Below are 18,563 nucleotides of genomic sequence, written 5' to 3' on the forward strand. Positions count from 1 at the left end.
AAAAGAAAATTAGCTTTTCAAAATTAGGAAAACCAAGTAGCTTTGCTTTCGCATATTTATATGGTTACTATATGGCCAAATCAGGATTAGAACTTGGTTATTAAATCTTTGGAGCTCGTACTTTTGAAGACAACACTAACAACTCTATTCAATGTATTATTTTTTAAAGTTTAGGAGTATTGACTATTATAAAGAGCAGCAATCTCATAAACAAACATTCAACTGATAACTCGTCATCAAGTAGACTAATGTGCCGGCCTTCACATCATGATTGTGAATTCTCCATGTATTTACTCATTAGTGTAACACTTATTTAACCAGGTTGCATACTAGACACTTTGGGTAATGTTGTGAAGAAATACAGAGAGAAGAAACAACTGATTAAGGCATGAAAGCAATTAGGTATTATGTAACATAAGACATCTATATCATGTAAGCTTTGGAAAGCTTTGTTAAGCAAACTGACCTGAAGCACGGAGGGTATTTAGTATGTTTTATTTGTTTCTTTGTAAAGTGAAAACTATTTTTTCCTATGCTCAAAACACTTTTGTCACTAAAGGTGTGGCTTTTCTACACCAAGTAATTCTCACCTTTTCTGAGGACATGAACTGCATGTTGTACAGTTTAATTCAGTTTGACACCAGTTGTCCAGAGTTAGCACAGACCCCACAGGTGAAGGACTCCTTCCTAAAATTCTGCCCCACCCCCTACTTTAGATTCCAATCACAAGCAGTAGGTTCCCAGGTTACCCACAATTCTCCCTGAGTTGGCTACAAACTGAAGATTCCTACTACTTCCTCCTCAGGTTCTGTGATTTGGTATAACTGCTCACAAAACTCAGGAAAACCTTTTACTTACCCTTACTTGGTTATTATAGAAGATATTATAAAGGATTCAAATGAACATGCAGATGAAGAGATACATAGGGTGAGGTCTGGAAGGGTCCTGGGTTCAGAGGTCTACCCTCCCAGCTTCTGGATGTCCTTACCAACCCAGAAACTCTCCAAACCTGATTGTTTAGGGTTTTTATGGAGATTCTATCACACAGGCATGATTGAGTAAAAGGACTGGAAATTTCAGTCACACTCCCAAACTTCCAGAGATAGGTGAGAGGCTGGAGATTGTGTTAATCATCTATGGTATTTCTGGCTCCTAGCTCTCATCCAGAAGCTATATAGGAACCCTAGCCACCAATCATCTCATTAGCATGTAAAATCCACCCATTACTCCAGAGGTTCCAAAGGTCTTAGAAGCTCTTGTGTTAGGAATTTGGGACTAGAACATGTTAAAACAAAAGATGCTCCTATTACCCCATCACACAGGAAATCACAAGGGATTTAGGAGCCCATGTCAAGAACTGGGAGCAGACATCAAATCTGTGTTTCCTTTATTTTATGCTTTGCTTGTTTTAAATGAATGAAGTGCAGTAATTGAGTATATCTTGGACTGTAGGCCTTCTCTAAAACAACCGACCAACTGTGCCAGGAAGTTAGGCAAGGTTCCAAGAAGAGCAGTTTTTTTGATAAGGCTACGTGATTTAACATCATCTCCCTTTTTTACTTCCTCTAACACAGGCTCTCCAAAAAATGCAGTGCCCCCTGTGATCCATTCACCTAATGATCATGTGGTCTATGAGAAAGAACCAGGTAATTACAGCTATGTCTCTGAATTTCACTTAGATTCTCTTAATTACAAGGAATAAAATGTCATTTAAGTTAATGCAAGAAAATAGACCACTGTTGTAAAGAAACACATGAATTGAAACTGAAATGTCAGAAACCAAGGCAGCTCTGGATATCAGTTATTGCACTGATGCCATGGGCAACTCAAGAATGTTTTGCTTCACTCTCGGTATCTGCTTCCTTATCCTTCTGCTAGCCATCTTCCTCTGCTCATTAGTGATTTCTGTTTGATGCAAACTTTAGCTTGTACAGGGCTTTGGTTTACCAAGGCTACAACATGAGCAGAAGATTTAGACATCCTTCAAGCTCCCGCTCCATTATGAAAGGTCAGTGGTGGATCTTGAAGGCAAGACTGTGGATATAATAGGTAACAACTGATAAAACTAGTGGACCCTGATGCAGAATACTATTGAATGCTTACTGTGGCTCTTTGGTTCTTCTTTTAGTTTTCATAATTTTTCGCTATAGACAAAAAATCATTGATAACTGACCAAATAAAGGATAATGTGTTGCTCTTTTGACTCAAAGTCTCCCACGGTTAAGTGAATAGGAAACTATAGAAAATTTTAAACATTTTCTATGTTGTATTGTTGTATCACTTATAATAAATTCAGTCCAAACCCAATGAGAAGTTTTAACCTAAATAACAACAAAGAGAATAGCTCTCCAAAAAGAAAAGGATTTATTCAGGAATGAATTGCAGATAGCAATCCAGGAATATGAGTGCTATGGCATCCCATGCAGGGACCATAGTCATACCCAGAAAACATAGGAACATAACAGTTTTGAAAGGCAAAGTGAGGAAGGTTACATAAGTTGTTTTGAAATAATTATCCTTGGTTCTAAGATTCAGTAACAGGGTAACATCAGTACAAGCTTGACTGGCAATTGGTGGTCAGACGTCCTCACAGAAGTATTATTTGTGTAAGAATCATGCTGGCCTTTGTGCAAGATAGTGGTGTTCAGAGTCCTTGTACTAGTTTTTACAATAGGCATGTGTGTGTGAGGGCCCTTTTATATAACCTCCCAACTGTTTTTCGTTAGAGTGTGGCACAAGTGACTCCATTTTGACTCTGACAACTTTCACAGAGGCATAAAAGAGCATCTGTTTAAAATGTGCTAAAGATAATAGTCAGTTGTTAATGGGTGAAAACAACTGAGAGGATGCCATTCAATAAAAAAAAAAAGGTGGAAAAAGAGGTATGTAGTTGTTAATGGAAAGCTGACAAACACAGGAATTGTCAAAATGTGTCCTCCACTTGAAACGCGTCTTGTTTCAGGCAGTGCCTATTTTGTGGTCGGTAGGGAGTATGTAGGATATTTATCAGAGAACGAAAAAATTCAAAAAGTTTATGGAGGGGGTGCAAGACACATACAGCCCCCATGAGTATCTCTGGGCCCTATCTAAAGGATCTTTGAAGTCTTTAGCTCACTTTCCTTAAGCCATAAGTACAACCTGTCTGACACGCGTGCAGTTGCTAGGCTGGTCAAGTGGCAGTAAGTTGAGGGTGATATTTCTGAGGGTGCTTCCTACCCACATGGCAGTGGGGTCCCCATGTGCTCACTGTGCATTTTTGCAGCTGGCGACTTGAACTGGATGATGCACGAGCACCATTTGTTTGCCAGTAAGTTAACACGGATGTGGAACATGGATGTGGACCTCTTAGCCATCCAGTATTTGGATGAACACAGAGGCATAGACCTTTATAGACCTTAAAACACTGACCATTATAGGCAATCTTAGGGTGCATTTTGTGCATCCTTCTGATTATTTCTATTTGGTTCCTCTTGCCAATAAGCATCAGAAAAATTGTATGGAGTCCTCTTCGGGGTAGGGATGCTAAGTCTTCATGCAGAAGAGCCGCATGATTTCTGCAGCGTACAATTGGGTAGAAAGGCTGTAACATTAAATGTTTATGTTTATCTAGAATTAACATGAGTAGGAGTAAAAGTAGCTGTGGCATCAAGGTAGGCAGCAAAGCATTCTGGAGCCAGGAGGCCAGGGTGGCTGGGGAAGAGGCTGATGCAAAAAAAAAAAAAAAAAAAAAAAAAAAAAAAAAAAAAAACCAATTAAAAGAGTTCAGGACTTAACAAAATGAGATTTGACCTGTGCCAAAACTATTTTGAGAATTTTATAAATATGACATTTTTCCTGGTAGGAATAAATGTATAGCAACAAACAATAATAAAGATACAATTGATCTTGTATGTTATATATGTTGACATAGAAACTTGATTTTACTCTAAAAAAAAAGATACTAATGATCAACATAGATGGAGAACAATGCCAAAAAAAAAATCAAGAGAAGTTTGAAAATATGACTTGCTTTGTGAAGCACAGAGAACACGGCAAGAGGCTGAATTTCCTAGAATTAGCTATGGCTTATATAGTCATATGAATACTCTTCCTGCTGCCAGGGTATACCCTAATTAATAACATAAATATATTTGTCTACCTATCAAACTATGCTGACAGAAAGATTGTTGAATCCATGTTCCCTTTATCTTTCTTAGTGACATATAGATATGGAAAACTGGAGGAAAAAGACTTAAGGACATTGCATTGGGAGAGTAGATAGAGTATGGCCACTCAGTCAGATAAGCCTAAGTTCAAATTAGGGTGGCAATATAATTCATTATCTAAACTGGGACATTTTCTGGGATTAAACATAGCCACTACCTATTAATATAGGTAACCAGGAAAGCAGGCATAAAACAGAACTGTTCTAGGCAAACTGGGATGTAAGGTCAGTCTAGGTCAAATCCTGGCCCTTCACTTAATGATTTAACCTAGGAATATCATTTAGCATCCTTAAGCTTCAACTTTTACATTTGGAAAACATCGATTTTAAAAAATACCTCATAGTGCTTTCGTAAGATTAAATAAGACCATTAATAAATATAAATATTTAGCACAATTACTTGTACAAAGTTCTTAGTAAGTATGTTGCTGCTGCTGCTGTTACTACTGTTTTCTGCCTAGGGATCTCCCTAACCTCATGTTCCATCTCAGAGGGATGCATAGAGTTTTCTATTTTTAAGTTGTCTTCAAATTTATTGAACGTACCCTGATAGCTGGAGCATTTCAAGGTGGGCCTCGTCGGCCAGATCTCTCTGTGATGGTATTTCCCCATCTTTCCTGGCCAAGGACTGAAGATATGGAGAACCTATCCTTAGTCACCCTTCTTGAGGAAAATAACAAAGGAGAAGAGCAGTCTAAGAAGGTCTAGGGCTAAAAAGGATATTGTCAGAGACTTTTTTTTTTTTTTTTTTTTGAGATGGATTCTCACTCTGTTGCCCAGGCTAGAGTGCAGTGGCACATTCTTGGCTCACTGCAACCTCCACCTTCTGGGTTCAAGCAATTCTCCTACCTCAGCCTCCCGAGTAGCTGGGATTACAGGTGTGTGTGCCACCACGCCTGGCTAATTTTTATATTTTTAGTAGAGACAGGGTTTCACCATATTGGCCAGGCCGGTCTTGAACTCCTGACCTCAGGTTATCCACCTGCCTTAGCCTCCCAAAGTGCTGGAATTACGGGTGTGAGCCCCTATGCCTAGACATGTCGGAGACTTTTTAAACAAATATCATCATTTTAGAATACGTTTATATTAAAAATAGTCACTCTGGTAATTTTGTACAAAGTTAATGGGCTTCTTTATTTGGTTTTGCTTGTTTGTTTTGGAATGAAGTATGATAGGTACATTACCTTATGGGAGTCGACTAGAGAATTACTCATAAGCAGGGTTTCCGGTACATATAACTCGTAGCTTCTGATTAGCCAGAGAGTAGAACCAATATAGCCATGTGAAGGATAAACACTAATGGGTTACCTTCGTCTTTGTTTTTCTTTTCTTTCTTTCTTTCTTTTTTTTTTCAGGAGAGGAGCTACTCATCCCCTGTACGGTCTATTTTAGTTTTCTGATGGATTCTCGCAATGAGGTTTGGTGGACCATTGATGGAAAAAAACCTGATGACATCCCTATTGATGTCACCATTAACGAAAGGTATCATGGGGGCCAATAAGGGAGTGACTAACCTTTGTTTCTCAACTTAATGATCTCTGACGTGTGTTCTAGTCAATGAAAATGAAAATTCTCGCCGGGCGCGGTGGCTCAAGCCTGTAATCCCAGCACTTTGGGAGGCCGAGACGGGCGGATCACGAGGTCAGGAGATCGAGACCGTCCTGGCTAATACGGTGAAACCCTGTCTCTACTTAAAATACAAAACTAGCCGGGCGAGGTGGCGGCGGCGCCTGTAGTCCCAGCTACTCGGGAGGCTGAGGCAGGAGAATGGCGTGAACCCGGGAGGCGGAGCTTGCAGTGAGCTGAGATCCGGCCACTGCACTCCAGCCTGGGCGACAGAGCGAGACTCCGTCTCAAAAAAAAAAAAAAAAAAATGAAAATTCTCATTTTCCCTATCACAAAAATCGGCAAGATTTTCAAATCTTTGGTGGCTGCATCCCAAAACAGGGTTACTGGACTAGCAATGTGAGGAACAGAGGCTGCCTGATGACCAGTAGAGAACTGAATTAGAAAGTTCTGAGGCTGAGCATCTTCATCAGATTGTCCTCAGGACTTGTACCCTATTGTCTTAAGCCCAGCAAGATTCACACATTTATGATACCCACATGGAAGTAGAGGGAATACATATCTTACATCAATAAAAAGGCCACGATCGAGGGTTGTGGGTATGTGGAAACCTATCAGTGTAGTCGTGCTTTTCCTTTTCTCAATCCTAGTGTCTGGCCCTATGTATTTGTGCCTTAGGTAATTAGGTTTTGTTTTTTTGCATTGCAGTGAGCATGCATTTCCTCTCTCCTCTTTCTTAACTCATATAACCTATAGTTATATTTATAATTACTAATTTTTAATATTAACTAAATATAGTTGTGTAATTTACATTTTATTTTAAAGGTAGATGGGTAGTAATATAACTCACTTTTAAAATAAAATGACATTTTATTCCTAAATAAACCTGGTTTTTTAAGGCGTTGGCAAAGTGGAAAGTGTGAGTCCTTGAAGACAGAAGGTTCCACTGCAAATGAAGCGCACCATTACCAAACAGCAGTTGGCTCACTGCACCAATTAAAAATTTGCAGCTGGTCAGCTACGTGACAAAGTAATGTGGCTGGAGGCTCACAGGGAGAATCACTGATCTTTTTAGGGATTGTTAACACTTTGCATCCCATCCTCATAATAATAGTGAATAAAGAATAAGGAAAGTCGTGTTGTCCCACCTCGCTGCTATTGAAACGCACTCAGGGTTCGTAGGTAGCAGTGGCATTAAGCTTAAGCGAAACCAGTCAGAGCCCTTAACCAAATTCTCATACCTGACAGTAAGCCTAGTTAAAAAGAGAACCTAGATGGCAGTCAGCTGTAGCAGAGAGATTTTGCTCTGCGATCAGCAAAGGAGTTCAAAGGGATTTTAAATTTTGATCTTGGACCCAAAGCACTTGATCTCTGATTCACTGTACAGTTGGATATATTTATTTTTACAAAGTTTACTTGTTCATAACGGCTTCCTCTTTTTACACATTAGGATTTAACCACGAGATTTCAGATTTCTGACCACAATATTCTAGCTGTGTTCAGAATCCATGCTTTGGGAGTCACTGAAATGCATCGACTATTCCTATGGGATAACAATAATACCTACATGAATATTTATTAAGCATTATTCTTATATTCATGCCTTAGTGTATTCAGTCCTCAGAATTCCTGAATAAATTAATACATGTAATGCACTGTGTGGGCATTACGACTTCCCTGTTTTCCAAAAGAGGAACCTGACCTGGAAAGGTTAGTTATCTTACCCAAAGTATATAGCCAGGAATTGACAATTCCTGGATAAAAACCCAAAAGCACCTGACTCCAGAAGCTTCTCTCTAAACTGATACAGCATTCTGGCTCAGAGATCTAAGCAAAAGAGACATTTCGTTTTGAAGAGAGATCTATAAAAAGAAGCCGGTGTTGGGATTTGGTCTAGACAATGGGATAGTGTGTAGTGTAAATGGTATAGTATAGTATTAGAATCTTACCATTAATACTTTAATCGCTGCATTATAGGTAGCTCAGCTTATCAACCTTCCTTGCCCTCACCTGTAGTGGGGGTCTGTGGTTGCTTACTTGTCTGATTCATACACAGTCCATAGTGCTTGAGTCACTCTCAAATGCTTTGATTTTCTTCCCTCTATTTCTAGTATAAGTCACAGTAGAACCGAAGATGAAACAAGAACTCAGATTTTGAGCATCAAGAAAGTTACCTCTGAGGATCTCAAGCGCAGCTACGTCTGTCATGCTAGAAGTGCCAAAGGCGAAGTTGCCAAAGCAGCCAAGGTGAAGCAGAAAGGTAATAGATGCAGTCAGTGATGAATCTCTCAACTCCAAATGTAACTTTGTGGTGAATAAGGACAAAAGGAGAGCTTGAGAACAAGAGAGCTCCAGCGCCTAGCCCGACAGCATCTAACCCACAGTAATGAATCAAACTTAAATGAAAAATACGAAAGTTTTCATCTATGTAAAGATACTCAAGATATTGTTTCTGATAGTTAGTACCATAATGCCCAAATATAGCTAAAAAAATCAACATGATTACAGTGAGACACAATTTTGTGTCTGTACAATTATGAAAAATTAAAAACAAAGAAAATATTCAAAGCTACCAAAGATAGAAAAAACTGGTAGAGCCACATATTGTTGGTGAATTATTAAGACCTTTTTAAAAATCATTCATGGTAGAGTTTAAGAGTCATAAAAAAGATTTCATCGTCTGACCTAATACTTTTGGAATTTTTCCTGAACAAATAACAGAAAGAGAATTATATCTCTTTTAACATTATTCGAAGCATTATCTATAGTTATAAAACATTATTAATAGCAGCCATCTAATTGTATGCAGTGAATGCTTATTTTCAGAAAAAAATACATAATTATAATATCATTTTAAACACTATGTATCAGTATTTAAGCAGGTTTATAATATACCAGTAGCCACAATTGCTAAAATGAAAATCATTTAAATTATGATTTTAAATGATATGAACATGATTTCTATGTTGGTAGTACTATATTATTCTACAATAAATGAAAATTATAAAGCCTTCTTGTGAGAAGTGCTGCTCCTAAAACAGACTGTGTCTAAAATTTTCTTTGTGTCTCTCACCTAACAGAATCCCAGAAAATCCCTTGAAGGATGTTTTCAGTGGTCTTGAGAAAAGTAGTGATGAGTTATCACACATGCAATCAGGTTATTCAGAATCATCCTGGCTTCTGGTGTATAGAGGGTGTAATATTTATTCAAAAGTGAATAAAATAGCACATAATTGTTACATTTTACAGTGAGACTTAATGCTTTTTTAAAGCTGATGAAAAACAGGATTCACCTCAAACTTTCATTACAATTTAAAAACTATATAGCAAAGGCATGAAATGTATATGCCTCGTATGAAGTATTAGTGGATCAATTCAGGGTAATTCATTGCTTCTGCTCCTCAGAAGCCAGTGTGAAAAGGAAAGACTGAAGTAAATGATGTAAGGCAGTTTCCCAAATTGAGTTCTCAGGAACACTGCTAAGCATCAGTCTTGTCCCGCAATGCGTTATTATACTCTAGAGTCAGACCACCTGTGTTGAAATTCTGGTTTCTGCGTATCCTAATTCCATGAAAAGTAAATCTCTCTGAGCCTCAATTTCCTTACATTTAAAGTAGACATAATAATACCACTATCTTATAAGGTTGTTTTAAAGTGCTCAGCACAGTTATTGGCATATATACCCAATATGAAATGCTCAATAAATATTAACTCATTATTTCCATAAGATTTTCATAAGTATTATTTGACGAAGGCTTTTTATCATCAAATAAGTATCATTCATGTCTGGATTAAACAAAATCAAGTTACTTTAGTTAGGACCCATTCAAGTATTTAATATGTGAACATTTGACAGGAGTATCTGCAGGAAATTGGATTATAGTGGCAGGATGTTTCCATGTGTATTTGACTCCAGATTTCTTAAGTATGGAGCTTTTTGTGGGGATTGTCTTCTGAGGGATGCATCCTGGGGAATAATTTTGGAAGGTGACATAAATTAATAACTTACTGTCAAATGAATAGGATCAAAACAATCAAAGCAATGTGTAATGTAGGAGTGAAGCACAAGTTTGCCTCCCAGAGCTACTGGAGTAGCTCCCCTTTTAGAGAAGCCCCTGCTCTAAATGCTATAATAAGGACGGCATCAGGAATGTGAGGTGACAGGTGGACCCTGTCAACCAGATGATCTGTGCTGAAAGCTGATATAGAGTCACCTTTTAGCCATACCTGTGCACGTCCATTGGTAGCAGAGGAGCTGTGGTTTTCTTCACTTGGCTTCTATTCTGGACTAACTAATGCTGAAATTCAGAGGTTATATCTGAGTTCACATTCATACATTACATGTATGGGCCTACTCTAAATTTATTAACAAAGCATTCTATGTACTTCCTGAAAAGGACGTCAAGAAAAGACTAACACTTGGAATGAGAGAAAGACACTGGTATAGGTCTTATTGACAGCAAAATTTCATTATAGTCAGTTAAAGCTAAGTATTACAGAGGAGGCAGTTTTTTTTTTTTTTTTTTAATGTATTTTTATTTATGTTTTATTTTTGAGGCAGAGTTGTGCTCTTGTCACCGAGGCTGAAGTGCAGTGGCATATCTCGGTTCACTGCAATCACTGCCTCCTGGGTTCAAGCGATTCTTCTGCCTCAGCCTCCCAAGTAGCTGGGATTATAGGCATGTGCCACCATACCTGGCTAATTTTTGTATTTTTGCTAGAGACAGGATTTCACCATGTTGGCCAGGCTGGTCTTGAACTCCTGACCTCAGGTGATCCTCCTGCCTTGGCTTCCCAAAGTGCTGGGATTACAGGCGTGAGCCACCATGCCCGGGCCATTGTTTTATAATAAGAGTGTGATAAGCACTAAGGCAAGGTGTCTGTTTAACTTTATGAGAAACTGCCACACCAATTTCGAAAGAGGTTGTACCATTTTACCTGTCCTCTAGCAATGTACACAAATTTCAGGCACTCTGTTTCCTCACCAACTTTTGGAACTGTCAAACTTTCCAATTTTAGCCATACTAATGGATGCATAGTGTTATTACATTGTATTTTAAATTTGCATTTCTTGGATACTAATGATGTGAACAACTTTTCATGGCCTTATTGGTCATTAACTAATAGATCTTTTGTGAAGTATCTGTTAAAATTTTAGCTCAGTTTTGTTATTGGGTCATTTGTTTTTAAATTTAATGTATGGTTAGGATATATACACAGATACTATATATCTCAAATAAAACTCCTGTGTCAGATGTATGAGTTGTTAATATTATCACCCAGTTTGTGAATTCATTTTCTTTTAAACAGAATCTTTAAAACTTTGATGGCATTTATTTTATCAGTTTCTTCTATGCTTAGTGGTTTCTAAATTCAGTATTACCAATCTCTGCCTAAAGTTAGAAAGGTATTAAGGTTAGAAAGATATCCTTCTGTGTTTTCTTCTGGAAGATTGGTAGATTTTTCTTTTAGAGTTAGGCCTATGATCCAGTGTTTTGGGTTTTTTTTTTTTTCATACTCTGAAGTATTGGGTTAATGTTTAGTGTTTTGTTTTCCATATAGATAACCAGTTGTTCTCACATCATATTGAAAATCTTTCCTTCTTTTGTTGAATTGTTCTGAAAACAGCCCAAATATTAATTCTATAAATATAGATCTATTTCTGCATTCCCTGCTCTGTTCATCTGTTTATCTGTCTTTACTCCAGTACCACTTTATCCTGGTTAACATAGTTTTAAAGTTTAAAGTAAGTCATGAAATCAGATACTGTATGTCTTCCCCCTTTTTTCTTTTTGAAGATTGATTCAACTATTTGAGGAATCATATTTTTTTCATATAGATTGTAGTATCAACTTGTCCATTTCTACATAAAAGCCTGCTGATATTTTGATTGTATTTAATTTATAAATCAGTCTGGGGAAAGTTGAAATCTTTACAATACTGAGTTTTCCAATCCATGGACATAATATATCTCTCCATTTATTTAGATCTTAATGTTTTTCAGCATTTTTTCTTTTAGATTTGATTGTACAGGTCTTGCATACATATTGTTAAATGTATGCCTAAATGTTTTGTTTTTGATGCTATTGTAATAGTACTTTTTATTTTTTAATTTATTTTTTGAGACAGAGTCTCGCTATCACTCAGGCTGCAATACAGTGGTGTGATCTCGACTCACTGCAATCTCCACCTCCCGAGTTCAAGCGATTCTCCTGCCTCAGCCTCCAGAGTAGCTTGGATTACAGGTCCCCACTACCACACCTGGCTAATTTTTATAGTTTTAATAGAGACGGGGTTTCTCCATGTTGGCCAGGCTTGTCTCGAACTCCTGACCTCAGATGATCCAACCGCCTCAGCCTCCCTCCCACAGTGCTGGGATTACAGTCATGAGCCACCACACCCGGCCTGTAATAGTGCTTTTTAGATTTTCATTTTCCAGTTGTTCATTGAAAATGCAATTAGTTGATTTTATATATTGATCTTGACCTTTTGAACTTTAGAGTGGTGTTTGTTTAGTTTCTTAGGATTTTCCATATGCTTGATTGTGTCACCATAATACAACAGATTTTTACTTCTTCCTTTCTAAATTTCATCACTTTAATCACTTTTTAGTGTCCATTTCACTCTGTTGGACCTCCAGTACCGTGTTCTGTAGAAGTTGTGAGAGCAGCCATCTTTGTGTTGTTTCCAAATTGAGAGGGCAAGCTTCAGTTTTTATATATAGGATTTTTTCATAGATGACCTTTATTTTCATGAGCATTTTTTTCATTTTTAGGTTGCTGAGAATTTTTTTTATCAGTGTGTTGAGTTTTGTTTGATTCTTAACTGGATCTATTGAGAGGATTATATGTTTTTATTTTTAATCTGTCAGTGTGATGATTTATACTTACTGATTTTGAAATGTTCATCCAATTTTGCATGCCCAGAATAAACCCTCATATTGTCATGATTTATTGTCCTTTTTATATATTACTGGATTTGATTTGCCAATATTTTGTCACAGATTTTTGTTCATGTTAAGAATTTTTTTCTTTTTTCTTTCTTTCTTTTTTTTTTTTTTTTTTTTTTTTTTGAGGTGGAGTTTCCCTCTTGTTGCCCAGGCTGGAGTACAGTGGCACAATCTCAGTTCACTGCAACCTCCACCTCCCAGGTTCAAATGATTCTCCTGCCTCAGCCTCCTGAGTAGCTGGCATTACAGGCACCTGCCACCACACTGGCTAATTTTTCTTTGTTTTTTTTTTTAGTACAGACGGGGTTTCACCAAATTTTGCTCATGTCTTTGTTCATGAAGGATGCTGGTTTGTAGCATTCTTTTCTTGTAATGCTGTGACTAATGTCAGGGTTAAGCTGGTCTCATTACATAAGCTGGATAATGTTCCCTCTTCTATGATTATGTGAAAGCCTATGAGTAAAACTGGTATTATTTCTTGCTCAAAAGAATTACTCATATATCTATCTGGGCTGTTGTTTTCTTTTCGGGAAAGCTTTTAATTATGAATTCAGAGTCCTTTTTAGTATTGAGATGTTCTGTTTCTTCTTGTGGCAGTTTTGGCTTTCAAGGCATTTTTTTTCTATTTCATCTAAGTTGTCACATTATTGGCATACTTTTCGTTAGATTATTTCCTATTATCCTTTTAATGTCTGCAGGATTTTTAGTGATGCTCCACTGTCACTTCTGATATTAGTAATTTGTATTTTGCCTTTTTTTGTTCTTCATCAGTCAAGATAAGGGTTTCTCAATTTTGCTAATTTTTTCAATGAACATATTTTTATTGACTTTTCTCTGTTGTTTATATATTTTGTTTTATTTACTTTATTTTTATACTTATTTTCCTCTTTTGCATACTTTGCATTTCATTTTCTTTTTTGTCAATCATCCTAAAGTATAAGCTGTATCATTGATTTTTAAGTAATTCTTCTTTTCCAATATAAGTATTCTGAGCTATGAATTTTCCTCATAGGGTTACTTTAAATCCAACAAATGTTGAAACGTTGAGTTTTTGTTATTATTAAGTTCAAAATATTTTCTAATTTCTCTCTTCATTTCGTTTTGACCTAAAGGTTATTTTGACATGTGTTAACTTAATTTAAACACACTTGGAATTTTCTAGATCGCTTTACTACATTATATATGAAAATTCATTTGAATTTTAGTGTTGGCTTTATGTTCACTCTTGATAAAGTTATTCGTAACATTTCATATTGTCATTTAAGTTTAGCTAAGGTAAAAAATTAGAAATGAAGATAAAAGTCTGGGAGCAGGTGTCTCCGACTTAGAACTACCTGAGAGAACTACATTATGGAGTGGAGAAACGTAGGTTTTTATTCTAGATAGACCTGGGTTCAAGTTCTGGACTCAGTGCTGGCTGTGTATATCAACTGGTACAAGCCTTCCTTTTCTTATCCTTCAGGTACAACTTCCAGGGTATCTGTGAAAACTGAGGGAATGGGGAACGAGAGCTTTGTCACAGTGCTGCACACTTGATTTTAATTTCTAATCTCTTATTTAGTTCTGATGTATCCAAAGAACATACTTTGCATGATTTTATTCTTTTTAAGCTTATTGGTACTTTTTAAAAAAAGTATTTGCAGACTGCCTATCTTGGTAAACATTTGCTATGCATTTGGAAAAGACACATATTTGGTAGTTTGAAGTGTGATGTCCAGTGAATGTCAGCTAAGACGATTGGTGTCAATGTTGTTCATGTCTTCAATATCCTTACTGATTTTTCCAAAATACTTTGTTATTCAGTTATTAAAAGAGAGAATGGTGTTGAAATCTTTATGTATAATATGGATTTTTCCAATTATCTCTTCAGTTCTGCCAGTATTTTTTTCATGTATTTTGGAACTGTGATATTTAATACATGCTTATTTAGGATTGATATGTATTTTTGATGAATTGACTCTTACATTGTGAAATGTCCATTTTTTTTCTGTTAATATGCTGTGTCTAATATGAATGTAGCCATTCCAGCTTTTTTTGTTTGGTTGTGGGGACGGAGTCTTGCTTTGTTGCCCAGGCTGGAGTGCAGTGGCGCGATCTCGGCTCACTGCAAGCTTTCTTATAATTAGTATATGTTTTTACCATTCTTTTATTTTACCTATCAGCATCTTTATACTTTTATACTTATACTTTATACTTAATGTATATCTCTTATTTACAGCATATTATTGGGTATTGGATCCAATCTGATCATTTCTACTTTTTAACTTGAATGTTTAATCCATTTTTCTTTAATTATTAATATGACTGCCTTTAAGTTTGCCATCTTGCTATTTGTTGTCTACCTGTCTTTATTTTTATCTCGTTTAGATTAATTGGTATTTTCATTGTATTTTATTTTACCACTTTTGGGGGGCTTTCGGCTCTTCCTCTTTGTTTGGGGCTTGTTTTGTTTTGTTTTCTCTAGAGTTTATATTTTCCCTGAACTTACCGGTTTATCTTGGATTAATCACTTTACATATTTTATGAGAAACTTACTATGGCATATTTCCATTTCTTCTTTGTCATCCTTTGTGTTGTGCTATAATACATTTTGGTTTTGCATGAATTACAGGTACCACAATGTATTGTGAAAATTCGGCTTTAAATAACTGTCTTCTTCTAAGAAGTTAAGAACTGATAACTTTTTTAAAATTTATTTGCTTTTTTTTTTTTTCTGACACTATCCATTCTTTGGTAACATTTTAATCTGAAGAACTATTTAATGTTTCTGGTGATGTACATCTGCTGGTGACAAATTCTCTTTATTTTAATCTAAAATGTCTCATTTTAATTTTTATATTTCAAAACTTTACTAAGAAAGTTTTCAAATATATGGAAGATTTTAAGGAATTACACAGTGAGCAGTAATACAACCTACCTAGATTCTACCATTTTGTTATCTTTGCTTTATCACATATCTCTTCATTCTTCTGCCAGTATATGAATCCATCTTATTTTCTGATACATTTCAAAGTAGATGCAGACATCAGTAGACATTTAAGCGCCTTATCATTATCAATATTTTAATATTTATTTGTAGGTTTCTTTTCTAGGTAAAATTTGCATAATGCAACAAATTACATAACTCAAGTGTGCCATTTGATAATTTTTGAGAAATGCATATATATGCATTACCTAATATCCTATTAAGATATAGAATATTACCATTACCAGAGAGTAACATTCTTCCCCCGTCAATCCCTTCTACCCCACCTTTGTCACCTCCCCAACAATACAACTGTTTTATTTCCTTTTAGAATTTTTTTTTTTATATTCTAGAACTTTATGTATGTGGACTCATACAGAATGCTCTATTGTATAACTGTACTTTCACTCAGCAAATGTTCTTGATATTCATGCATGCTGTTGTGTGTATCAGGCATTTGCTCCTTTTGTTTGCCATGGAGTGGTTTTGGTTTGCTTTTGTTTTGTTTAAGAATGCAGAATGATTTGTTTATTCATTCTCTGGGTGGTGAGCATTTGGGTTGTTATCAGTGTTGGAGTCTTTTGAATAAAGCTTCTGTGAACTTTCTTATCCAAGTTTCTTAATGGACTGCTGCTTTTACTTCTCTGAGATGAATACCTGTGAGTGGAATTACTGACTTAGTTTTATTAGAAAGTGTTAGACCTTTTTTTTTTTTTCTCCAAGTGGCTATATCATTCTGTATTCCTCCATCAACATATTTACATCTTAAGGATTTGGTGTTGTCAGCCTTCTTTGTTTTAGCAATTATAGGTGAGTGTATGGTGGTATCTTATTGTAGTTTAATTCTTCATTTCCCTGATGTCTCAAAATATTGAGCACTTATTCTTCACGTGCTTATTGGCCATCTGTATGTCTTTTGTGATGTGACTGTTCAAACATTTTGTTCATTTTATAAATAGTTTGTATTTTATTATTGAATCTTAGCAGTTCTTCATCTGTCCTGGATACCAGTCCTTTGTCAGACACATGTTTTGCAAATACTTTTTCCCAGTCTGTTGCATGACAATTTGTTTTTGTAGTGGTGTATTTTAATGAGCAGAGGTTCTCATTTTTATGAGATGTAATTTATTAACTTTTTCTTTAATGATTATTAATTTCTGTGTTCTAAGAAAGCTTTGCTTACCCATAGTCATGAAGGTTCACCTGTGTTTAGGCCAATAGTCCATCTCTTTTCTTTTTTTTAATGAATGGTGTGTAGTAGAAATTGAGGTTCAATTTTCCTTTCATAGTGATATCCAGTTATTCCAGCACAATTAATTGGAAACATTTTTACTTTCTCATTGTGTTTCTCTGTTGCCTTTGTCAATATTTTCACAGGATATGTTGAAAGTGTATCTATTTCTTTCCTTCCAGCCCTTTAAGGTATTCCATTGTCTCCTGGCTAATCTTATTTAAAATGCAAACGGGGCAGTTTTTGTTGTTGTTGTTCTTGATTATTTTTGTGCCCTTTATGTATTTGTTGTATGTTTTTCTTTGGCAGATTTTAAGATCACCTTTTCTTTATTGATTTTGAAAATCAAATTATGATAGCCTGTGGTGTCATTTTTGTGTGTGAGTTTCTTACTTAGAGTTCATTAAACTTCTCAGTTCTATGTGTTTATATTTTTCCTTTAATGTGAACAATTTTCAGCCAATTTCTCTTCAAATATATCCACCTTTCCCCCCTCACTCTTTCTCTTCTTTCAGGACTCCAGTTAAAATTAGGATAGACCACTTCTATCCAATTAGTAGTGCCCCACATGTCGCTGAACTTGTCGTTATTTTTGTTTCTTCCTCTTTCATCCTTTTCACCGCTCTGTGTTTGTGTAGTTTCCAGTGTATGCTGGCCATTTTCTTTGTGACATCTAACCTACAGCATTTTCTTTATTTCAGAATTGCATTTTTCAGCTTTTGAATTTCCATATCTTCATTGAAGGGTCCCTATTGATATTTTCTATTCGCTGTTCACAATGTTCATGGTTTAAAAAAATTGAACAAATACACGTAGAATACTCATTTTTAGGTGTTCATCTGATAATTCCACCATTTTGTCCATTTTGTTCTGTTTTGATTAGCTATCTTTTTATTAGCTAATATGGACTTTCTTGCTTTTTTATCTAGCTTTTTAAAACTTATATGCTGGGTATTATGGGTGTTACAATTTTGAGTTCTGAATTTTGGAAGACAGTGTTAAATTTTGTTCTAGTGGGTAATTACATGCATAACTGCTTGCTTTTTAATAAGCATCTTATCTTTGTTAAAGCAGGTCTAAAATAACCTTTTGTGTAGGGTTAGATTGGATCTACTTCTAAAGCATGTCATACTTGGAGTCTCTAATTAATATTGGGGAGCTAAACAAAATCTCTTCACTCTGAGTGGCCTGTACTCAACTGTGTCACAGCCCTTCATGCGCTCCTAGAGTTGATCTGTTCCCAGCTATTCTTTGCCTAACCTTTTAAAGTATTCCCCTAAATATGTGTAGCTTTGTATTTGGCCAAAGACTCGAGGTAATCCTGTGCAGATTTCTAGAGTCCCATCTCTAAATGGTTCTCTTGTCTATAAATGCAATCCGACTCAACAGCGCCTTGAACTCTAATTTCTGTCTCCTTAGCTCAGTGTGACCACTTTCTTATTTTGGTTTTCTCCTTTCTGTGCCACAGTTTAAAAGGTGCCTTGAATCAAAAAGCCAGCCAGGCGCGGTGTCTCACGCCTGTAATCCCAGCACTCTGGGAGGCCAAGACAGGCGGATCATGAGGTCAGGAGTTTGAGACCATCCTGGCTAACATGGTGAAACCCCCCCGTCTCTATAAAAATACAAAAAAAAAAAAAAAAAAAAAAAA

At 36.1% G+C, this 18,563-nt stretch overlaps 1 protein-coding gene across 1 annotated transcript in view; it reads left to right on the top strand.

Annotated features, from left to right (window-relative positions):
• IL1RAP (interleukin 1 receptor accessory protein) overlaps positions 1–18,563 on the top strand; it is a 189,662-nt gene that overhangs the window by 152,826 nt on the left and 18,273 nt on the right. Inside the window, 3 exon segments of the mRNA XM_017873440.1 lie at positions 1,575–1,646; positions 5,560–5,686; positions 7,882–8,030. Coding sequence (XP_017728929.1) covers positions 1,575–1,646; positions 5,560–5,686; positions 7,882–8,030 — 348 coding nt within the window.

This window comes from Rhinopithecus bieti, unplaced genomic scaffold (assembly GCF_001698545.2).
Source record: "Rhinopithecus bieti isolate Rb0 unplaced genomic scaffold, ASM169854v2 scaffold_5626, whole genome shotgun sequence".
In the NCBI taxonomy this organism is placed as follows: Eukaryota; Metazoa; Chordata; class Mammalia; order Primates; family Cercopithecidae; genus Rhinopithecus; species Rhinopithecus bieti.